The 25,087-nt window shown below is 36.0% G+C and overlaps 1 protein-coding gene across 50 annotated transcripts in view; it reads left to right on the top strand.

Moving 5' to 3' along the window:
- The window catches only part of COP1 (COP1 E3 ubiquitin ligase), a 256,894-nt gene extending 234,105 nt beyond the window's left edge, over positions 1-22,789 (top strand). For 29 of the 50 annotated variants that reach the window (XM_015445983.3, XM_074019756.1, XM_074019561.1 and 26 more), the window contains one exon: positions 20,388-21,000. In XM_015445983.3, the coding sequence (XP_015301469.1) occupies positions 20,388-20,516 (129 nt within the window). In that variant the 3' untranslated portion in view covers positions 20,517-21,000. Of the gene's footprint in view, positions 1-20,387; positions 21,001-22,447 lie in introns of those variants that run through there. The other 21 variants (XR_012426194.1, XM_074019442.1, XM_074020276.1 and 18 more) reach the window with 1 other exon arrangement.
- The last annotated feature ends 2,298 nt before the right edge of the window (positions 22,790-25,087 follow it).

Raw genomic sequence — 25,087 nt, 5'->3', positions numbered from 1 at the left:
AAGAGATTTGGGATTCACTGATTTTGAAAGTGTTCCCTTGTGATGAGGAAATTCTAGTTCGCCAGATCTCAAATTGGGATTTTGTGTATGGGACGTGGGGGACTGGAAGGATAGTGGGAATTTGGCCTGTCAATGCCATGTATATTGACTGTGGAACACTCTTTACCACTTTGGTTCTGTGGCCAAGCCTTTTCCTCTGGTGATATCACTTGAAATCCATATAGGGAGATATATAAAAGACCAAATTTTCCATTTAGCAGGGCTTTTAAGAACCTAGGCTTATGAGATTTGAAATGTAATGTATATTTATAATGCATGAGAGCTGAGGCTCTCTTGTACATAGTCAATGGCCACTCAAGACACCTTTCTCCTTCCTTCCATTTTGCTTTGGTAAATTCAGGATGAAGCCCAGGCATGGGATAAGCTTACTGGGTCAATATGACTCAGAGCAGCATTGGTATATTTCTCAGTTTTCACAAGTTGATTCCTGGCTTTGCTATTTCTTAGCTATGTATGTGAATTTGGAAAAATTATTAAGTCTAAGACTTTGTAAATTGATGATAAAAATAATATCTTCCTCATTGGGTTGCTATGCAGATTAAGTGAAGTAATCCACATAAAATTCTTAACTAAGTCACTGACCTATAGTGCTCAATAAATATGTGGTAATGATACAGGTTTTTAAGTGTGTGTGTGTATATATATGTGTGTGTGTGTGTGTATATATATATATATATTTGTAAGATAGTAAAAGGAGACACAGATCTTAGAATCTCAAATTCACAGAGTTCATTTATCGTCCGTCTTGCAAACACAATTCAGACAGCTAATTCCCTCAACCCCCTTGGATTTTTTATAGAATACAGGGAAGGCTAACTAACATTTTAGTTTAAAGAGCAAGACCTTTTATTGATAAATTGTAGTTTTGTGTTCATTCTTTCTTAGACAGATTTATATATATTTTTACCAAGTCAACTCTGAAAAACCACATACCGAAAGAAAGGTCAGGGACAAAAAAACTATTAGGCTTACAAATGGCATTTAAAAACCTTTGAAGATGATATTGGAACCTATGTTTGAATATCTTTGTATGGACTCTCACTTGGTTCCCAAATGCAGCATAGATTTATGTCTAGAATAAAGTAAAGAAACACTCTGGTCAAATAGGGGGATTCTCATGATGAATCAAACCCAGATAAGTGGCCAGGTGTGGTGGCTCACGCCTGTAATCCCAACGCTTTGGGAGGCCGAGGCAGATGGATCACGAGGTCAGGAGTTCGAAACCAGCCTGACCAACGTGGTGAAACCCCGTCTCTACTAAAAATACGAAAATTAGCTGGGTGTGGTGGCACGTGTCTGTAATGCCAGCTACTCAGGCGGCTGAAGCAGGAGAATCACTTGAACCCGGGGGGTGGAGGTTACAGTGAGGCGAGACTGCACTGCTGCACTCCAACCTGGGTGACAGAGCGAGACTCCATCTCAAAAACAAACAAACAAAAAAACAAAACCCAGATAAGCGAAATATATTTAACTCTGAGCTCCAAAAACAAAAGAAATTTGAATGTTAAAAGATGTACTAGAAAGTGCTTTAAATAAAATAATGATTCTGCATGTCAGGAAATGAACAATGACCGAATAGGAGGAAGTAACAAAATGTCAGCACAAGTGATGAAATTGGACAATTGAATAGTATCACTTCACAAGGTGTTAAACAAAGAAAAATTTTAAGAATCTCTGTATCTTATATCTGTATTTCTTGTCAAGGGCAAGGGAGAGGATGTTCATAAGGCAACTATAGATCATGCATCAAAAGAAGGGCAAATTTTTTTGAAATTGTTCTGTGTCTGCAGGATCCTGAGTGAAAATCAGATTTGACTGTATACACAGTCCATGACCTCCTACATGAGGAGAGAAGCTATTTTAGTTTTCAGGATGCAATTGCAGTACAAATAGTAACAGCCCACCCTGAAGAGACAAAAAAAAAATGAAGCAAAAGCCCATTCTTTTATGTTTATAATCTTGGTGTGAAAAAGAGCTTAAGGCAGGTATGGTCTTTTATTTTCAGTGACATGAAATCATCTTTGTATGAGTGCAAATTAACACTCTCTTTTCTGGCAATGAGAAAACAAGACATTTGTGTTCATAAAGAGAATGCCTTTGTCCAAATAAGACAAGAGGCTCTTATGGAGAGAATATTAAGGAATTAACAGATGTAGTACAGATGGTGAGTTTTTTGTGTGTGAAGCCTAGTTACCTCAAATTTTTATCGTCATCTTTATATTTATTTAAGGAAGGATATTAAATTCAGCCATGTTTCTCACTGTTCTGTGCCCTCCAGGGAGCTGTATTTGCAGATACTGTATGTTGTTCATAGTGATCTACCGTTTCCATTTAATCAAATGCTTGTTAAAGGACTTAAATGGACATACAATTTAAACTTAGTGGGCACACTTTAAGAAGAAAATTCAGTACTTATAGGACAAATTGTTTAAGGCAAAACTGCTTATAACTTCGCTAGCCATCTCAGCTGCAGTTTTTACTTTTAGAGGACAAATGTGAATAGTATTTCAGTGTACTTTACATTTTCTATGTCACTAATAGTGTTCTACCACTTGAAATGGGAACTAAACTTAAAAATCATCTTCTGGGCTTTTTTTCCCCAGTAAAATTTTCAAGGAACTTACCTTCCTTTGTCATGAAGTTGTTTTAGGGGAGAAAACATTTCTAATTTTTGTTGGGGTTTTTGTTTTGTTTTTAGATCCTTATTTAGCAAGGTTGTGCTTTTAAACATCTAAGGGTAGAGGGGTGGGATGTGTGCCATTTATTACCTTCTGTCTTGGGGTAATGTTCTCATTGAGAGTGCTAGAGCCAAATAGCCAGGTTTGCCTCCTGTCATCATTAAGTATTAGCTGTAAGACTTTGGGGAAGTGATTTAACCTTTCCATGCTTCAGTTTCCTCTTCTGTGATATTAGGATAACAGTATCTTGCATGTAATATTCTGAAATAAAATTAGAAAATAATGGAAAGTACTAAGAAAATAGTTGGCACAAGATAAATGATTGATCAGTAAATGTTGCTGTCATCTTTAACATTTTATATACTAATCCACATAACTGGACAACTGTACTTGTTTTTAGTTCATCAAATATTGTGCAATATGAGAATATATTCTCTGCATTTAAGTGATTTACAACCTAGTAAATATAAATATTCATAAATAACTATAGTATGAACCCAAATGAAAGAAATCTTTATAAGATCATTACCCCTGAAATTATTGACCCTGGAGGGAGGAGACTATTTCTAACTTGGAGAATGATGGAATACTTTATGAAGATAGGGGCTTTTGAGCTGGGCTTCATAAAGATATAAAGGGTTTCAGAAGTCTCAAGACAAAGGGAAAGGAAGGTGCCTGGACAAAAGACCATAAACAAACATATCTATTAAGTTCCATCCAGGCAGTATACTAAGTGCTATCTTAATTTAAAATCATCATCATCAATCTTTTAAGTCATATTTGCTTGAGTTCCTTTAAAAGTGAAATTGAGGCTCAGATTTGCCCAAGATTACACAGCTAAATAAGGGATGCAGTTGAAATTAGAACCCAGATTGGCCTGGCTCTAAAACCTACACCCTTTCTGCTATACTGCAGAAAGCTGGAGAACAGTGTGAACAAAGGTGCAGATGAGGGAAAGTGCAATCGATGTTTAAGAAACTTCTAATAAAGTGTCTAAGTAGGATGGTGGAGTAGGGACTTTATTGAGAGATGAGGCCAGAGAGTGTACCAGATGTAATAGTCTTGAATGCCATACTGAGGGGGGAAAAAAAAAAGAGTTTGGACCTTCTTCTGTAGGCATTAGATGCCTAAAGCCCACTGTGAAGATAATCCCATGAGAGTATTATAGCAGTGGGTAGAGTGCATTGTAATGAGAGATTAAAAATAGAGTCTACTCGGGTAGGTTATTAAATAATTTAATTATTGAGGTTTTTTTTTTTTTCTGTGTTCAGTTTCCTTCTAGGGAATAAGAATAACAGACAACACCTACATGTAACATTCATGTTTTTTAAGATGTTACGGTTGCGCTCACACATTTTTTAAAAAAAAGTTTATTTGACGATGTTTCATTATATTCACTTCAAACAATAAGTTTTGAACTAGTTTGAGGATATAATCATTAACTTCTACCTTCTAGTACACAACTTAATTTTTTTCCTGCTTTTCCAAGAATTCACTTATTTAACTTAATACATGTGAATTGAAGAGTTTTGTTAAGAGATAGGATTACAGGAGATGACTCTAGGTGCCCAGGGAAGGGGAGGTGCGGTGAGAGATGCCTGAGGGAATAGAACACCGGTGGGAAGCAAAGTTCTTTTCTACCTTCTTAGGTTCTCTGGCTGGGTCTGTAAGATAAACTGACAACTGATGGATTAACAGGAAAAAAGGCATACAAATTTATTTAATATTGAAAGTTTTGCATGAATCAGCCACCAGGGGTGGGTTGGAATAGTGAGGGATGTGTCATAGAAAGAAAACCCCCAATGAAAAGGCTTGGTTTGGAGGGTTTTATACCATTTAGACAAGAAGACAAATTTAAAGGGAAGCAACAAGACAAAGGAAAGGGACTTTGAGCTTCTAGGAATGATGAACAATAGGAAGGCAAATATTAATATATTAGAAACTAATGGTAGATAAGGACTAGTTAGTAAGATTTGTTTGTGCAGATTCTTTCTCAGTACCATCTCATCTTTGGTAATAATAATAAGGTTGTTATCCCTTTCCTGGTATGGGAAGTAACTGGGGTACGGGGAATTCCTCTCTTTCACAAGAGGAATTTATTATCTGTTTTCAGGCAGATAGGAGGAGAGCAGAAAGCTCTCCTCAGTTGCCTTGAACTCAAAATAATCTTTCCACCAGAGTAACATATTTTGGGATGGCATATTCTGATCTACAACACCAAAGAAAAACTACTCCTATCTGTTTTTTTCTTAAAGACAGTCGCTGACTTCTGTTATCCATAAGTAAAATTCACAGATAAATGAATCTTATGTGCTACAGTTTACATGCTTACCCTGCCTCATATTTTCATCTCATTAACTAATACACAAGCTCCTTTCTCCACACAATTTGTCGGCATTCCAAAACCATTTTTTTCAAATTTATTCCATGTGTATGACCATGTCCCTTTGCCTAACATATCCATCTTTTCTCCTGTGAAATTTCAAGTTTTATTCTTCCTTTGTTCCATTTGTGACCTAATCTATGAAGCGTTTCTTATCTTTTCCAGGTAAAGGATCACTCTCTTTTACTTCTTCAGTTGCCCCTTTGAGCTCTATAATTTTTTTTTTTTTTTTTTTTTTTTTTTTGAGACAGGGTCTCACTCTGTTACGCAGGCTGGAATGCAGTGGCCCAATCGAGGCCCAGTGCAACCTTGACCTCCCAGTCTCGCGTAATCTTCCCGCCTCAGCCTCCCAAAGTGCTGGGATTACAGGCATGAGCCACCACACCCAGCCTATTTCTTTCTGTTAAAAGTCCATTTCCCCTGTTGGCCTATGGTCTCAAGATCAGACATCATGAAACTCCAGGACCCAGCAAATTATCTGGCATGTGATATCTACCCTAATGGACGGATAATGATGGATTAATAAGATGGCATGAAATTAATGAACTTCATGCCAAAGTCTCTATTGTATAATGAAACGACTGTGATGATTGAAAGTTACTCTCTCTGTGAATCAATCGGAGCATTTCTTTATGTCTTAGTCAGGGTTCTCCAAAGGGACAGAAGTAATAGTACATGTATAGTTAGATCTATGAGAGGGTTTTTATTTGGGATATTAGCTCACATGATTATGGAGGGTGAGAAGTCCCATGATATGCCAGGGAGGCCAGTAGCATAGCAGAATCTAAGGCTAAAGACTTGAGAATTTGAGGGCCCCTTGAAGCAAGTCCCAGAGTCCAAAAGCCGGAGAATCTGGACTTCTGATGGCCGAGGCCAGGAGAAGAGTGTCCCAGCTCCAGGAGAGAGAGCAAATTCACCTTTCTGCTCCCTTTTTGTCCTATCCAGGCCCACAGCTGATTGGATGGTGCCTATCCACATTGAGGGCTGAACTTCCCCACTCTGTCAGCCAACTCTCACACCAGTCTCTTCTGGAAACACCCTCTCAGACTTACCCAGTAGTAGTGCTCTGCCAGCTCTCTAAGTATCCCTTTATCCAGTCAAGCCGAAACCTAAAATTACCCATCACACTGTTACCTTTAACATCAGGAGTAGCTTTGTGGAGAAGCTTCTATCAAAGCCAGTTTCTAAAGGCTGTGTTAGCCAGGGACTTGTAAAGGCCCTTTATAATGCAAACTTGACCATTTGGTGGAGTTGCTTTTGATGTTACCAGTACCATGTAATGTCCAAATCCAATAGCATATTATTACTAAACAGTCTTTTCATTTTCTCATGATTTTTGACAATTTTGGCTTGCTTCTCTTTCTTAAACTCTTCTTTTAGCCTCCATAATAGTCTTCTGTTTTGCTTCTTGCCCCTTTGTTCATTTTGGGCTCCTTTGCTTGCCTGCCTTGAACAACTAAGCCAGAAGCAATTTTCCCTCACTTAAATATCACTTATAAGATGCATACTTTATGCCAGGCCCTTATGTATATGTCTGTTTGATCGTAACAACGGTTCTGTTAGCTCAGTTTTATTAGCATTGTTTTATAATTAAGGAGACTGAGATTCAGACAGGTCAAGTAACGTGCCCGTAATGACAAGTTTAGAAGCGTTAGAGCTTTGAATTGAAATCTTTCAGACTCCAAAGATGTTTAATCTACTCTGCCACTCTGTCTAGCTATCTATGTAGCATTTATGTTTCGTCCGCATGTTCATTTGATTTTTGGAATACAGATTGTCTTATATAATTCTGGTCCATTTCCTCCTGAAAACCAGTTACTGGCATGTCCATGAATATAGAAACCTCTGTAAAATTGTTTTTTCTGTAAGAGAAGCCTACAGACTTCTCTTAGGTGATGAAGAGGCATAGAATTGAGTATCAAATTTGGCTTGCCACTTAAAACAGAATGCAGTCTCAAGTTGGAAGTAGGGTTGTTAAACCTGAAACACAAAACAAGATAAAGGGAGGATATAACCACCAAATAGAAAACTTTTGACTCTGTACATTTTGGGAAAGCCCTGAAGATGTATTTGATCTATTACACAATTCAGGTTTACATTAATGATGGTAATTTACCTAGAAAGATTTCACACCTGATAGTAGTTGACTCCCTAGGGAGATGAGAGACACTCAGTTTTCCCCTACTGTTTTGTACTGTTTGAATTTTTACCACATCTGTATATTACCTATTCAAGTTAACCAATAAAAGTATTTTTCTAAGTAAGAGAAAGGTGTCTAGGTAGTCCTTCAGGAATCCGTTATTTATTCACCATTTTTAATCCAACCATCTTGCTAAACTCTCATATTAATTTTAATTATTCGTTTCTACATTCCTTGGATTTTTTATGCACACAATTAATTCATCCACAAATTAAGTTTAATGTCTGCTTTTCCAGTACTTATACGTTTATATCTTTTATTCATTTGCCTTATTTTGATGGCCAGAATATCTAATGTAAAGTAATGGGTATCTGGCATCCTTGACTCGTTTCTCACCAAAGGGAAAGCTTTTAAATATGTTATCATTAAGTATGTCTGCTGTTAAGAGTTTTGTAGATACATACCCTTACAAAGAAGTTTCCCTCAGTTCTCAGTGTGCTGAGAGTTCTTACCATAAATGAATGCTAAAGTATATTAATGGTTTTTGTACCTATTTAACATGATGTAATATTTTTTTTTCAAATATTGATCTAGTAGGTGAAATTAATTATTTTTTTTTTAACCTAATATTAAACCAACCTTACATTCGCTGGAATAAGCCCAACTTGGTCAAGATTTATTCTCCTTATATATTGTTAAAATCAACTTGCGACTATTTTGTTTAGGATTTTTTCATTTGTCTTTATGAATAACATTGGCCTGTAATCTTTCCCTTTTTTGCATTGTCCATGTCAGGTTTTGATTTCATGGTTATATTAACTTCATAAAGCAAATTAAGGAGTTCTTTCCTCCTTTGATGTGGAAAGATGTGTGTAATATGGAATTACTTCTTTCTTGAATATTTGGCTGAACTTGTAGATGAAGTCATGTAAGCCTGAGGTAGAAATATTTTTGACTGTTGATTATGAATTTAATGCCGGTAGGATGATTCTTGCTTTCCATTTCTTCTTGATTAGTTGGGTAGGTTTTTGTAGAAATTTTTCCACTTGGCTTAAATGTTAAAATTTATTAGTATAAAATCTTTTCAGTTTATTTTTTCTATAAAGTTACTTATTCTCATTCTGAGGGAAGTCATTAATTTAACGTAATGCTTAACATTTGGAGAAAGAAATTTTAAAGAAGGATTATATTCTGATTTTGTTTAATAGTTATCTCTTCTGGTTTATAAAAGGAGGAGAAATGTAAGGTGGAAATGTTTATCGTAGTAAATAACAAGGCTTATGTATAAAACCATCTTTATATTGAACGGGGAGAGAGGAATGACAAAAATTTGATAATTCAGTGCTTTATTCTGGGGAAAAATATTTAGTTTCATAGCTGAAATGGCTTTGGTATTATACTTAATGGTTACAGAGATCTCCTAAATATGGTAGTGGTAAGGGGTTTATATATTATGTTGGGAAATCAGAAAATATTTAAATCATGGATAATGACTTTTAATTGTTGTTTTTTTTTGTTTTTTTTTTGTTTTTTTTTTTTTGAGACAGAGTCTTGCTCTGTCGCCCAGGCTGGGGTGCAGTGGCCGGATCTCAGCTCACTGCAAGCTCCGCCTCCCGGGTTTAGACCATTCTCCTGCCTCAGCCTCCCGAGTAGCTGGGACTACAGGCGCCCGCCACCTCGCCCGGCTAGTTTTTTTTTTGTATTTTTTAGTAGAGACGGGGTTTCACCGTGTTAGCCAGGATGGTCTCGATCTCCTGACCTCGTGATCCGCCCGTCTCGGCCTCCCAAAGTGCTGGGATTAGAGGCTTGAGCCACCGTGCCCGGCCGACTTTTAATTGTTAAAGACCAATATTGGATTTAAAGTTAACTTATAAAATACGTATTTGTTCTTGTGTGTTTGTTCCCAGCTTTTTAAAATTGATATTATTGAGATATAATTTACATAAATATAAACTACATACATTTTAAGAGTATTCAGTGAATTTTTACAAATATATACATCAGTATAACTACTACCTTAATTCAGATGTAACAACATTTTCATTACCCAAAAAGTTTTCTTATGTCACTTTGTAATCAGTCCCCTCCCCTTCTCTACTACAAGCTACTGATGATCCACTTTATGTCATCATAAGTTAAGTTTTGCTTATTCTAGAATTTCATATAACAGGAATGATACAGTATGTAATTGTTTGTGCCTGGCTCCTTTTATTTAGCATGATATTTTGAAATGCTTGTGTTATTGCCTGTATCTGTAGTTCCTTCTTATTGGTAATCCATTTTATAGCTATGCAACAAATTTTCTGTCTATTCAGCAATCGTTAATATTGCACTTGTTTCCAGTTTTGAACTATTTTTAATAAAGCTGCTGTAAACATTCATAAATGTTTATGTGGCTGTATACCATCATTTCTTTTGGATAAATACCTAGGAGTGAAATTAGGAGATTGTAGACTAGGTGTGAGTTTAACCTTGTAAGAAACTGTCAAACCTTTTTCCAAAGTTGTTGTATTACATTCATTTGTCACTTAACAGTGGGGATACATTTTGAGAAATGCCATTAGGCGATTTGATTTCATCATTGCACAGACATCATAGAGCGTACTTACCCACACCTGGATGGTATAGCCTACTACATACCTTAGCTATGTGGTATAGCCTGTTGCTCCTAGGCTACAAATTTGTACAGCATGTTACTACACTGAATAGTGTAGGCAGTTGTAACACAGTGGGGTTTGTGTATCTAAACACAGAAAAGCTACAGTAAAAATACAATATAAAAGGTAAAATATGGTACCCCTGCCTAGGGCATTACCATAAATGGAGCTTGGCGGAGTAGAAGCTGCTCTGGGTGAGTCAGGGAGTGAGCGGTGAGTGAATGTGAAGGCCCAGACATTATTGTTCATTACTGTACATTACTGTAGACTTTATCCACACTGTATACTTAAGCTACACTAATTTATTTTAAAATTTTTTCTTTCTTCAGTACTAAATTAACCATAGCTTATTGTAACTTTTTACTTTATAATTTTAACTTTTTTCACTTTTTGACTCTTTTGTAATAACTTTTAGCTTAAAACACAAACACATTGTACAGCTGTACAGATTTTTCCTTATTCTGTAAGCTTTCTTCCATTTTTAAATGTATTTATTTATTTTTACTTTTTAAACATTTTTTTGTTAAGGTCATCAGCATCATTGTCTTATGCATCTTGTCCCATTGGAATGTCTTCAGGGACAATAACACACATAGAGCTGTCATCTCCTGTGGTAACAATGCCTTCTTCTGGAATATCTCCTGAAGGACCTGCCTCAGCCTATTTTACAGTAACTTTTTTTGTTAATAAGCAGAAGGAGTACAATCTAAATTAATGATTAGGAAGTATAATACAGTAATTTTATTGGACCACCATCATATATGTGACCCATCGTTGACCAAAATGTCATTATGCAGTGCATGACTATATTTTACACTCCTGCCAGCATCCTAAAATCATTCCATTTGTTACATATTTTTGCCAGAACTTGATATTGTCACTTTAAGAAAAAGATTTAGTTGTTCTAGTAAGTGTGGATGGTATTTTAAATTTTTTGATGAAGTCCAATTTATCAGGGTATTTTTTCTTTTATGATACATATTTTTTGCATCCTAAGGAATAATTGCCAACGCAAAGATTTTCTCTGATTTTTTTTCTTGAAGTTTTATTGTTTCAGCTTTTACATTTATGTCTTAGATCTATTTAGAATTAATTTTTGGAATGGTATGATAGAAGGATTGAAGTTCATTTTTTCCATATATACAGTTGATTTAGCATACATATGTTTGTTTCACATACCTGCAGTTGCTTCAACAGCATTTGTAAAAATTACTCTATTTTTTTTTTTTTCACTTGCCAAGTTGTTTTGAAATTCAGTTGATTATGGATGAATCTGTTTCTGGAATTTCTTTTCTGTTCCTTTGATTTATATGTCTAGCCTAATAACACCACACTGTATTAATTCGTAATGCTTTTATTAATAGTAGCGCTTCAAATCATGTTGTGTAAGTCCCCAGTTTAATTTTTTTTCCAAAATTATTTTATTATAATGTCTTTGCTTTTTCATTTAAATTTTTAAATCACTTTGCCAGTTTCTACTAGAAAAGTTTGTATGATTTTAATTGGAATTGCATTGAGCCTATAGATAATGTAAGAAGAATTGGCATTGTAGCAATATTGAGTCTCTGGTCTATGAACATGGTATAATTGTCAATTTATTTAGGTATTCTTTAATATCTCCCAGCATTATTTGGTAATTTTTAGTGTGTAGGCTGTGTGTATATGTGCGTGTATGTGTATGTGTATATGATTTGTCTCTAAATGATTCATGCCTTTTATGGTACTATAAATGGTATTTTTTAAATCCTATTTGCTTATCTATTGTTAGTTTATGGAAGTAAACTGATTTTGGTATAATTAACTTTATGTCTGACAATCCTGCTGAAGACAATTTATTTATTCTGGTAGCTTATTTTTAAGATACATTAGGATTTTCCGCATAGGCCATTATCTCTTGCAAATAAAGACAATTTTCTTTTTTCAGATCTATATGCTTTTTCCTTTTCTTTACTGTCGCACTGGGTTGTACCTCTAATACAGTGTTGAATAGAAATGGTGAGAGAAAGCATGTTCACCTTGTTCCCAATCTGAGAGAGAAAGAGTTCAGTATTTCACCACTAATTATGATGTTAGTTGGAAGTTTTTCATAGGTGTTCCTTATCACCTTGAAGAAGTTCCTTTCTGTTCTTAGTTTGCTGAAGGGATGATGAATGTTATCAAGTGCATTTTCTGTGTTGTGATTACATTATTTTTCTTTCTTTTTTTCTTCTTTTTTTTTTTTTTTTTTGTTGTTGTTGTTGTTGTTGTTGTTGTTTTTTGAGGCAGGGTCTCATTCCTGTCACCCAGGTGAGAGTATAGTGACGCAATCACAGCTCACTACAGCCTTCACTTCCCAGGCTCAGGTGATTCTCCCACCTCAGCCTGCTGGGTAGCTAGGACTACAGGTGCACGCCACCACACCCGGCTAATTTTTTGTTTTTGATAGGGTTTTGCCATATTGCCCAGGCTGGTCTCACACTCCTGGACTCAAGCAATCCAACTGCCTCAGCTTCCCAGAGTGCTATCACAGGCATGAGCCACCCTACCTGGCCTCTTCTATTCTCTCTACATAGTGAATTATATATATTTTTTTTAATGTTGAAAACCAATTTTAATATCTGGATGAATTCCATTTAGACGTGATGCATTATTCTTTTTGTATATGACTGAATTATCTTTACTTGTATTTTGTTAAGGTTTTTTACATCTGCTTATAAAAGTAGTTGGTAATTTTATTTGTTTTTATAATGTCTTCCTCTGGTTTTGTTTGATTTGCAAGCTGAGTTTGGAAATGTTCTTTAGTCTTCAGTTTTAACAACTTTTTTTTTCTCTGTCATAATTGGGAATTTGTATCTCTCATAGAATTTGTTCATTTCATTACCTGTCAGTTTTATTGACATACAATTGTTCATAATGTTTATTTTCTGATTATTCTTTTAATATTTGTAGACTATCTAGTGATATCCCCTAATTTATTACTGATATTGTTAACTTACATTTTCTTTTTGTTAAGGCTTATCAATTTTATTGATATTTTTCAATGAATTAGCTTTCCATTTTAATACTTTTTTTTATCTTTGTCTGGTTTTATTTTGATTTCTGCTCTTCATGACTGTCATTCTTGTACTTATGTCATGTGTAACTTGCTCTTTTCCTAGCTTCTTAAGGTACAAGTTACTATATCATTAATGTTCAACCTTCCTGCTTTACTAATAAGTACTGGAAGCTATAATTTTCTAGGCACTGTTTTAGGTGCATTACACAAATTTTGATGTGTTGCATTTTTATTATCTTTTAGTTCAAAGTGGTTTCTCATTTCCATCACTGGGTTATTTGAGAGTATATTTTTAAATTTGCAAATACTTGTGGATTTTTCCAGATTTCTTTTTGTTATTGTTTTCTACTTTAGTTCTGTTTCTTCAGAAAACATACTTGTATGATTTTAGCCCTTTAAATTTGCTGTGATTTATTTTATGGTCTGACACATCTTTCTTGGGGACTAGTACGCATGCATTTGTTTTGTTTGTTTGTTTTTAATTTATTTATTTTAATTTATTACTTTCCAGTGTTTGAAGTAAATTCTTTTATTATTATTATTATTATTATACTTTAAGTTCTAGGGTACATGTGCATAACGTGCAGGTTTGTTACATATGTATACTTGTGCCATGTTGCTGTGCTGCACCCATAGTACGCATGCATTTGAAATGTGTATTCTGTTATTTAAGTAAAACTTTCCGTAAATGTCAGTTAGTTCAGTTTGGTTTTTATGCTGTTGTTTAAGTGTTTTGTATAGTTAATGATTTTCTGTCTACTTAGTCTTTGAATTATTGAAAGGTGACTGTTAAAAGTTCCAAACATGAGTACATTTATTCTATTTAGTTTTGTCAGTTTGGGGGTTTGTTTTATATATATGTGTATATAGGATTTTTTATATATAAATTGACCCTTATTTATGAAATACTTGTCTTTATCTCTGGTCAAATTTCTTGTCCTGAAGTCTGCTTTTTCTGATATAGCCATTCCAGCTTTCTAATGATTAATATTTGCATGGTGTATCTTATCTGTATTTTTATGTTTAAAGTGTTTCCGTTTTTTTATTTTTTTAAGACGGGGTCTCACTTTGTTGCCCAAGCTGATCTTAAACCCCTAGTCTCAAGCAATCCTCCCACCTCAGCCTCCCAAAGTGCTGGAATTTACAGGCATGAGTCACCGCACCCAGCCTAAAGTGTATTTCTTATGAACAGCGTAGAGTTGAATCTTGCTGTTTTATCCAATCTTATAATCTCTGCCTTTTAATTATAATATTTAGACCACTTATACTTAATTATCAATAGTTGGTTTTATGTCTGTCATATTTTTTGTCTTCTCTAAGTTCTTGTGTTCCTCATTTCCTTTTTTTTTTTTTTTTTGAGTATTTTTATAATATTTTATCTCCTTTACTAGCTTATTAGGTATATACTGTTTCTTGTATTTTTTAATGGTTTCTCTGAAGTTTATAATATGTTTAACTTTTTACAGTCTGTCTTCAGATTATATCATACCACTTTATAATGGAAGAATCTTACAACATTTTACTTCTATTTTCTCCTTTTATTATTTGTGCTTTTGTTGTCATGTATATTTACTTGTATTTGTGTTATAATCACCTTAAAGCACTGTTATTATTTTTCCTTAAAATAGGAAATTATCTTTTAAAGAAACTTAAAAACAAGAAATCAAATATCTTTTATATTTACCTAGTCACCATTTCTCACAATATTCATCCCTTATTTATTTATTTATTTATTTATTTATTTATTTATTGAGACAGAGTCTTGCTTTGTTTCCCAAGCTGGAGTATAGTGGTGCAATCATAGCTCACTGTAGCCTCAAACTCCTGGGCTCAAGAGATCCTCCCCCTTCAGCCTCCCGAGTAACTGGGACTAGAGGCATGCATGCATCACCATGCCTGGTTAATGTTTTTTTTATTTTTATTTTTAGTAGCAACAGGGTCTCACTGTGTTGCCCAGACTGGTCTCAAACTCCTGAGCTCAAACTTCTGCGTCGGCCTCCTAAAGTGCTGGCATTGCAGGCGTGAGCCACCATGCCCGCCTTTATCCCTTTTTTAGATCAGAGTTTTCATGTAATATAATATTCCTTCAGCCTGAAGAACTTCCTTTAACAATTTCTTACAGAGAAGGTTTGTTTGTGAAAAATTATCTCAGCTTTATTTTATCTGAAAATGTCTTTATTTTGACTTTAATTTTGTGTATCTCTCAATGGATGGCTTTCTTGTTTATAATTTTTTTCTTTTTTTTTGAGACAAAGTCTCGCTCTCATCGCCCAGGATGGAATGCAATGGCGTGATCTTGGTTCACTGCAACCTCTGCCTCCCAGGTTCAAGCGATTCACCTGCCTCAGCCTCCCGAGTAGCTAGGATTATGGGATTACAGGCACCTGCCACCACGCCCAGCTAATTTTTGTATTTTTAGTAGAGATGGGTTTTCACCATGTTGGCCAGGCTGCTCTGGAACTCCTGACCTCAGGGGATCTGCCCCGCCTCGGCCTCCCAAACCGTTGAGATTACAGGCATGAGACACTGAGACACTGCACCTGGCCTCTTTTTTTATCATCTTAAAGATGCTATCCTGTTGTCTTCTGGTTTGTATTCTTGCTGATGAGAAATAGTGATCTTTCTCTTTATGTAATGTGTCTTTGTTTCTCTGACAGTTCTACAGATTTTCTCTGTTTCTTGTCTTCAGCAGTGTAACTGATGTGCCTTGATGTGGTGTTGTGCTTCTTTCTGCCTAGAAATTGTTAAGCTTCTTAAATTTGTGGGTCTATAGTTTACAGATTTGAAACATTTTTAGTTTTGTGTTTTCATGTATTTTTTCTCCTCCTTCTTTGGGACTCCAATTATACATTTCCTAGGTTGGACATTGTCCAATAGGTCATTAAGATGCCAATCTCTTTTTCCCCTCATGCTTTTTTCCTCTCTGCTTCAGTTGTAATTTTGGGGGTGTTACCAAATTTTTTGATGTTTTATTCTTCACTTGTCTCTGTGTTGTTATGTCGATCCCCTTACCTGATTTGTGGTCCAGAAATTGCCTCTCAGTAGAAAGCCCAGGTGATTATAGGACTCACTTCATTTGTTTCTCTTCTCTCAAAGATCACCGTCCTGTACTGCCTGTGGTCCAGTTGGTATCTTACATATTTTTTTCAGTTTTCTAGTTGTATATGGTAGGAAAACAAATTTAGTCTGTTTACTGTGTTATAGCCAAAAATGGAAGTGTTTTCTTTTTATATATTCGTGTATCTTATATTTAAATACATTGTATATACATATACCTATACTAAAATTAATTTACATTTAAAATCAGTTACATCTATCTCTATGAATAAATCTACCAATTGCTAACTAAATGAATAACTGTTAATTTCTCAACTTGTCAGGATTTTATTTTATTTTATTTTATTATTTTTTTTTTTTTGAGATGGAGTTTTGCTCTTGTTGGCCGGGCTGTAGTGCAGTGGCGCCATCTTGGCTCACCATAACCTCTACCTCTTGAGTTCAAGCGATTCTCCTGCCTCAGCCTCCCAAGTAGGATTACAGGCATGAGCAACCATGCTCGGCTAATGTTTTTGTATTTTTAGTAGAGACAGGGTTTCACCATGTTGGTCAGGCAGGTCTCAAACTCCCGACCTCAGGTGATCCGCCTGCCTTGGCCTCCCAAAGTGCTGGGATTACAGGCGTGACCCACAGCGCCATCCAGAATTTTAATGTATCGTCTATAATGACCCTTTTTAAGCAAGCCAATAAAGAGAAAACTATTTTAGTAGATGGTAGATGCAAGTGTTCTTCAGTAGCCCACATGTGCTACTAAAAATGCAGTTTTGTTTTGGTATAAGTTAGTGTAGTGTCACTGACTTAAGCAAGTTGGTGCATGTTTATATGTCTCCTGTCTTTATAAAAGACTTGCTAATTTTTCTGTTGTCTTTTCTTAGTCTCTTCATAGTCAGAAAAAATATTGGATATTTTATTAGCTTAGCCTTGAGGAGAGTTCTGCAGTAAAACTGCTGGTTCCCAAAAAAGAGGGAGAAAATAATAAGAATTACTAACTGGCACTCTTATTTAGCAAGTTAAAAATTACCTGTTGAGGTAGAACTTATTTATACTAGGCTCTAACAGACCACAGCTACAACTAGGAATTACCAGTCATCCAAAATGCAATCAAGAATCATTAAAAACTTACATTAATAACCTTGTATGTACCACTTCCAGATCTCTATGCTAGAAATAAAATACCTGGTTTTATTTTTCTGTTGCATGCAAAAAAAAAAAAAAATTTATCTTAAGCCAATATCTAGCTATCTGATAGTTTAATTCTAAATAACTTTTTTGTAATCATATTGCCTTTGGGGAGAGGGGATGTATTGAGATATGAAGCCATTATTTTTCTTTCATTAAATTTTAGTCCTAAAAGACCATTCAAACTGGCATTCAATTCATATGTTGACTTTTTTTTTTTTTAACACATAAAGTATTATCTGTTTCTGCAGGAAATAGTGTTAAGAGTTAACCCTTGGATAGCATCTAATATGACATCATATATTAATGCCATAGTAATCCTGAGGTTAACAATAAGACAGTGTTTATTCATGTTGGATAGTTATCAGATGTCTTCCTTCTTGGGTTTAGAGTGGTAATTGTACATATTTTAAACTCCTCTTGTGTGGTAATCCAACTAGATTATCTTATTTGTACTGGGCCTAATTTTCCATACTGTAAGATAATATACTATACTTTTCCTAGTTTTCCTCCCGTCAGAAGTCAGAAGTTTTAATTATGTAATTTATAATCCCTATAACTGCCAGAAGTAGACTCCCTGCTTATCCCCAAGTGAATCCTCATCTTCACCAGGTCTCTCTGCATTCCTTCTCTATATTAAAAGGTGACTAGACCCAAAATGGCAGAAAGAGATGGAGCTTTCGGCTTTAAATTTTTCGTTGTCTTGTCATTCTCATAGCAGAGGGAGCAGTTCATGATGGCTGCAGCATTTAGTGGTGGTGGCTCTTGGCAGTCGCTTTCTTGCAGACCAGAGTCTTTCCCCTCCTTGAATGGCAACTAGGTTGATCAGTGAGATTTTCAACTGCTTTTCTGGATGATGTTTACAGGAGAATTATTTCTGGGTCACCAGTGGCAGTTCTGATACCATACAACTTGTTTAAAATTCTTGCTAGAAAGAAATCCATATTGCACCACACAGTGCCTCTTTCTGCTGTTTTCTGAGGCCAGCATAGAAATGCTGTCTCTTGACCAACTCAGGGTAAGTTATTATGTTCCTAAAGGATATCCAAAACCTACTCCAACCACTTTCTACATTCAAGTCACTAAAAGAGTAAATAAATCCCAAATTTATCTTCCTTTCCCCTCACTCCAACTCCCCACCCTGAATATGGAAGTGTTGATTCTGTATACATCAAGTCCCAGAAATAGCCCATAATATTCCAAAGTTTATGTTTAAATTAATTCTAATAGTGAGTATTGTATTACCCATGTTCCTTTTTTTTTTTCTTTTGAGACAGAGCCTTGCTCTATCGCCAGGCTGGAGTGCAGTGGTGCAATCTCAGCTCACTGCAACCTCCGCCTCCTGGGTTCAAGCAATTCCCCTGCCTCAGCCTCCTGCCTAGCTGGGATTACAGGCACATGTCACCACGCCCAGCTAGTTTTTTGTATTTTAGTAGAGATGGGGTTTCACCATATTAGCCAGGATGGTCTCAGTCTTCTTTCTGACCTCGTGGTCTGCCCACCTCTGCCTCCCGAAGTGCTGGGGTTACAGGCACGAGTCACGATGCCCGGCCCCCATGTTACAATTTTTAAGAACATGTGCTGCTGATTTAAGGAAAATCCTCAGCTAGGAAAAGATCAACAATTCCCATGCCCATATGTCTTTATTTCTTCTTGATAAACCTATAATATTTGATGCTACTGACTAATTCCAAGGAGTATTCTGATTCCATTAAAAATTCTGCAGTAGTGGAGGACATTATTATTTTCTTGTATGCCATTAGTAACATGATGCACATTTTTGAAGAGCGGCTTTATTCGAAATGAAAGGGAAATTTTAAAAATGGAAATATATGAGTTTGTAAAGCACAACTTGCATATGTCAAAGAAACTAAAGTTTAACTCAGCTTAGCTGAAGTAACTTTTCTAACATACAAGCCAAGAGTTTTCTTTCTTCTTAGTATTGCTTTGTCAGGAAGCCTGAAGGATATTTAGGTAGATCCTATCCTTCATTCAAGTTAGACCACTTTATCTGTTTCTCATAGCTGTTATTTGGACTTCATTTTTCTCTCTGCCACCTGGCCTGACCTCTATGGAAGTTTAAGTCTGTTTACCTCCTCTTAGCTGCCTACCATGGAAAGCAAAAGACTCCAACACGTCAAAGTTGCAGAGCCCTGTTAGATGCCCAGTTTCCTACAGGAGGCATGTCTCCACTCTTCCTACTTTCTGAGATTCTCTCTAGTAAAGTCAGTCATGTCCATTTTTTTTCCCACCCTTCCTAATTTCCAGATAAATGTTTTTTCCTTGGCTTAGAGTAGAAAAATACTTCAACACATATATTCTCATCCAGGTAATCACCAAGTTTATTAAAAATGCATGTGCTGAATGATAGACTAATTAAAAAGAAAGATAGCCCTTTTTCCCAAATGAATATTCACATTTTCTTGTTTTCCTAATACCAAATGTCCATCCATAGAGATTTGTGCCAAGGATGTTGGCAGGTTTTACATCAATTACTGGTATTTTATGAGAGAAAATGAATTAAGAAGAAGTGTTCTGGGGAAGCAATTATTCACTTTGTTTTTCTCAACTTACTCTTTTTTTCATTCTATTTCAGTCTTGGTTTCTTTTGGCTTTTCTTCCATTGACAATCTTTTTCCCTTTTATTTTTGTTTACATTCAAAAATGTCCTACTCTGCTTCTAACTTTTTATTCTTTTAATCAAAACTTACTCCTCAAAATATGGGGTCTTAAGTTTAAAATGTAGTTAAAAACATGTTAAAATTGTTTCTTCGGCTGGGCATGGTGACTCACGCCTGTAATCCCAGCACTTTGGGAGGCCGAGGTGGGCAGATCACTTGAGGTTGGGAGTTCGAGACCAGCCTGACTGACATGGAGAAACCCCCATCTCTACTAAAAATACAAAAATTACCCAGGCTGGTAGCGCATGCCTGTAATCCCAGCTACTCAGGAGGCGGAGGCAGGAGAATCACTTGAACCCGGGAGGTGGAGGTTGCGGTGAGCTGAGATCATGCCATTGCACTCCAGCCTGGGTGACAGAGCAAGGCTCCATCTCAAAAAAAAAAAAAAAAAATTGTATCTTCATATTAGATTCAGTTGTCTTAGGAAGTGAAGAAAGAAGGATGAAGAGGAAATTATCTCTTGGATTGCTTTCCAGGAATTCCTTCTCTATACTTTAAAAGCTCTTATTCTTTTCTAGGAGTCCAATGTGCTGATTGCTGCTAACAGTCAGGGTACAATTAAGGTAAGCTATTTACTGTATCTCCATTTTAAACTCAGGACCATTTTTAGACTGAAACAGGATTATGGAAATATACCATTGTACTGAGTCTTAGCGATCATCCCAAATCATGGGTCTCTGTCTCCTGGCAAATGGCTTGATTTAAGGAAAAAGAATAGGTAGCTTGCATCTGTGGAGAAGATGATAGTGCTTGTTGAAGTTGTATGGATGCTAGATGGATTAATAGATGGTCAGTTTGAAAAACAGATAAAGACTAGTGAACATTCACTGGGGGCTAAGCACAGTTTAGCTTCTGTTATGCCAGTACAACTATCCCACAGGGCTTTCAGTAGACAGAACCCAAAACATAGCAGGAGATGCAAGATATAGCAGAAGATGCTTACACATCACCAGATTTAAACATATGTTAGTCTTATTTTATTCTCTTCCTCATGGTTCTCTTTCTTCTGTTCCCTAAAAAGTAGGTTTTTCCTCAGTTGTCAAAGGGGGGGGACAAGTTATTTTAGTGTTCAGTTGAAAATTGATAGATGTGATTCAAGGAAGCCTAGCCATAAAACAAAAAGAAAGAAAATTGATTGATGCATATATAGCACTTGTACATGATACACTGGATAAATAAATCCTGAGATAAGCAGTGAACTTTCTAAACAAAACACCATTTTGGTTGAGTACCTGTTTTTTCCACATATTCTCTGCTTATTTGGTAGAAATATTGAAAGTTTTTTAACAAAATGTGTGTGTTTCTCCTGCCACTTAGCATTAATTTTGCCATAGCTTCCTTAGACTCATCATAAATGGAGAATGACCCATCAGCCAAGGCAGCAAATCCCAGCCTAAACATTATTCTACAGAGGTGAGATGAGCAAACTTAACGCAAAAGAACTGCACTGATTTACATGGTAGTCTCCTTTTTTAGGCAGCCAGTTTCTCTATTTGAAAAGTCTCTTTAGAGAACCACTAAGAGCTTAAATGAAAACGAGGTTTGTTAACTGATCAGTGTTTGTTATATTCTGGAAGCCTCAAGCAAGATGGTAGAAGGTCTTGGAATATCCGATTTAAGTGGCTTTCTGTAGTCTCTCAGTCTCTCTCTTACTCTCATGTCAAGGCATGAATTGAAAAGGTACACCTTACTCTTCAACAGGTTTATCCTTTGCACCAATTGGGATTGCCAACATATCTGCAAGAGCTCAAAACTACATAGGTTCTCATAGGATCGCACTGACAAATCTAAGATTTTGTTCAGCATCATTGACCTCTTATGTTAAGTAGCCTAGTTACCTAATATAAAGACAAAAGCATTATGGAAGCACATATATTTGTCAAGCCTTAGCCGAGCAGCAGGGGAAAGATTGCACGTTTAAATATTTGCTACTTAGTGAGCGTTGTAGTGTCCATCTAATGTAATTCTTTTTGACAGTGTCTCATAACTATCCTCCTGTTCTATGATCTTTCTTAGCCATTTGCTTCCTCTTAGTTTTAGCAGTATCACAGCTGACTTTTTATGACAATATACTACTTTAATTCTAAAAATACAAAGGATCTGGACACTAGATGATTGGCTAGAAATGGATGAAGCAGCAGGAAAGGGCAAGACTTCAGGTCCTGTATACCTTGATCATTATAAATAGTGTTTATTGATGGAAGAAGAAAACAGATTAAAACCCTAAACAAGGATACTTAACACTTTCATAAGAATGTGGAAAGATTCTAACATATATTCCAAAAATGTTATATTTGTGCTATGCATTAGCCAGTTTATTTCTCCACGTGTTTTATGTAGTTTACCTTGAAGGCTCCCAAGTTAACTGTGGAGATAGCTAATCTGAAAGAGTTCATGCAGCTGTTAAGCTGCAGGTCAGAAAGGATTAATGTCCAATCCATTCAAATTCTTTGACATTTTCCCAGTTGGCAAACGTTTTTTAAATTTGCTTCTCTATTGGTAAATATAGTAGAGTCATTAAATTCCTTTTGTATCTTAAATGATTTTATTAAATGGATCCTTTTTTCCCCCCAATTAGGTGCTAGAATTGGTATGAAGGGTTAACTCAAGTCAAATTGTACTTGATCCTGCTGAAATACATCTGCAGCTGACAATGAGAGAAGAAACAGAAAATGTCATGTGATGTCTCTCCCCTAAGTCATCATGGGTTTTGGATTTGTTTTGAATATTTTTTTCTTTTTTTCTTTTCCCTCCTTTATGACCTTTGGGACATTGGGACTACCCAGCCAGCTCTCCACCATCAATGTAACTCCATGGACATTGCTGCTCTTGGTGGTGTGGTTATCTAATTTTTGTGATAGGGAAACAAATTCTTTTGAATAAAAATAACAAAAAAATAATAAAAGTTTATTGAGCCACGGCTGAGCTTGGAAAGTTCCTGTCAAATGCAGCAAGAGATAATTCTTTTTAAGAAGTAGCATATGTGAACTATAATGTAACAGTGAATAATTTGTAAAGTTCATATTTCCCAACCTCTTTGGGAATTACGCATATCAATGTAAACAAAATATAAAGAACATAGATTTCTGTCAGTGAATTTACTGTTTACAGTTGATAGAAAGATTACTTTATAAAATTCTTTCTTCATTCTCTGACCAGATTTATATCATCAGCAAGTACTGTGTTGTCCAGTCTCTCTGAATCTGGCTAAGGATCTAAAATTTTGACCTGTTGAGACCACATTTAAACAGAAAGAGAATGTTAGTCTCTGACAGCTAGCTCTGTCTTTGCCTTTGAAATGTTACATAAACATACCATAAGCCCTAAATGTATACGAAACCAACTAGTCCATTGCTTTTAGTACCATCCTAGGCTGAGTAATGTCTTGGAGCAGGAGTCAGCAAACTTTTTCTCTAAAGGGCCAGATATATTTTAGGTTTTGCAGGTCATATGGTCAGTGTCACAACTATTCAGTTCTGCCAGTATAGCAGGAAAGCAGCCACAGATATATGTAAACAAATGTGCATGGCTGGGAAGTAGGCAGAGGGTCAGATTTGGCCCACAGACTCTAAGCCCTTAACTTAGAGGAAAAGGATTGAAAGCCCTGTTATCCAAATTTCTAAGCCATATGGTCACTTAGATTATCTAGTTGGTTTTTATAAATTATTTTCAAACTGTAAAAGGAAAGAAGACCAGCAAGTCAAGCAAAAGCGATGTAAAGAGCTGCTTTTAAAGTTAACAACAAGGCCAGGCGCTGTGGCTCACGCCTGTAATCCCAACACTTTGGGAGGCCGAGGCGGGCAGATCACGAGGTCAGGAGATGGAGGCCATCCTGGCTAACACAGTGAAACCCTGTCTTTACTAAAAATACCAAAAAAAAAAATTAGCCGGGTGTGGTGGCAGCGCCGGTAGTCCCAGCTACTTGGGAGGCTGAGGCAGGAAAATGGTGTGAACCTGGGAGGCGGAGCTTGCTGTGAGCCGAGATAATGCCACTGCACTCCAGCCTGGGCAACAGAGTGAGAATCCGTCTCAAAAACAAAAACAAAAATTATAAACTTATACACCACACATTTTATAAAAATAAACACTTGGAGAACAATAATAATAATACACTTGGTTGAATAAAGATAATGCATGATGAAGGTAATCAGAATATCCCAATGTATTCTTCCACTCAAGATTACTGAAACCTGTTATAGGTTCACATCTTCTTATCTGAAACACTTGGGGCCAAATGCATCATAGAACTTAGAAATTTTCAAGTATGGCCGGCCACAGTGGCTCACGCCTATTAATCCCAGTGCTTTGGGAGGCCAAGGCAGGTGGATCACTTGAGGTCAGGAGTTTGAGACCAGCCTGGCCAACATGGTGAAACCCCGTCTCTACTAAATATACAAAAATTAGCCAGGCATGGTGGCGGGCACCTGTAATCTCCGCTACTTCGGAGGCTGAGATGGGAGAATCACCTGAGCCCAGGAAGCAGAGGTTTCAGTGAGCCAAGATCGCGCCACTGCACTCCAGCCTGGGCAACAAAGACTACACAAGTATTAGAAAACTAATAGAGTACATATACTAAATATTATGTAACAATCTCCAACAGAATCTAGAGCAGTAGTCCATAATCAAACACATTAATACTTCTGTAGCAGAATGCATAAATGTTCACATTACATGGGGTTAATAACAGCCAAAAGCAGTTTTGTATCAGTGCAAGGTCTGGTTTTACCACCAAACCAGTTCCTCAAGATCAGGTGAAATTTTTTTTTTTAGTTTTTTTAAATTTTCAGATCAAGAGCGGTATCTTGGTTCTGTGAGTTAAGACCTGATAAACTTTTAGACTCAATTCTGAGAGTAAAAGTTAGTATCATTCAAAAATTACAGGTCACCGACCAGAACAATATTATTTGAACATTGTTTCCAAGATTAATAAAGGACCTTTTGCAAAGATGTAAAAAGAATATTCAAATGTAGAAAATCCTCCAGATATGAAGCAGAGAGTTAATGCCTCCTGAATGCATTTAAGTAGAAGCATATTACTGTGATTATTTTATTTGGTGTCACTTTTTTAATGTTTATTTCAAACTGTATACATTGTGGGGCCATTTAATTTCTATATGTTTGTAAGAATAAGGTACATTTAGTTATCAAAGGGATTTAGTTTTTATTTTAAGAAAGCAGTGCTTCATTTAAGTATTTTTTCTAATTTTTTCTTGTAAAC

This window comes from Macaca fascicularis, chromosome 1 (genome assembly GCF_037993035.2).
Source record: "Macaca fascicularis isolate 582-1 chromosome 1, T2T-MFA8v1.1".
Classification (NCBI taxonomy): Eukaryota; Metazoa; Chordata; class Mammalia; order Primates; family Cercopithecidae; genus Macaca; species Macaca fascicularis.
This window is presented reverse-complemented; position numbering and strand designations above follow the sequence as displayed.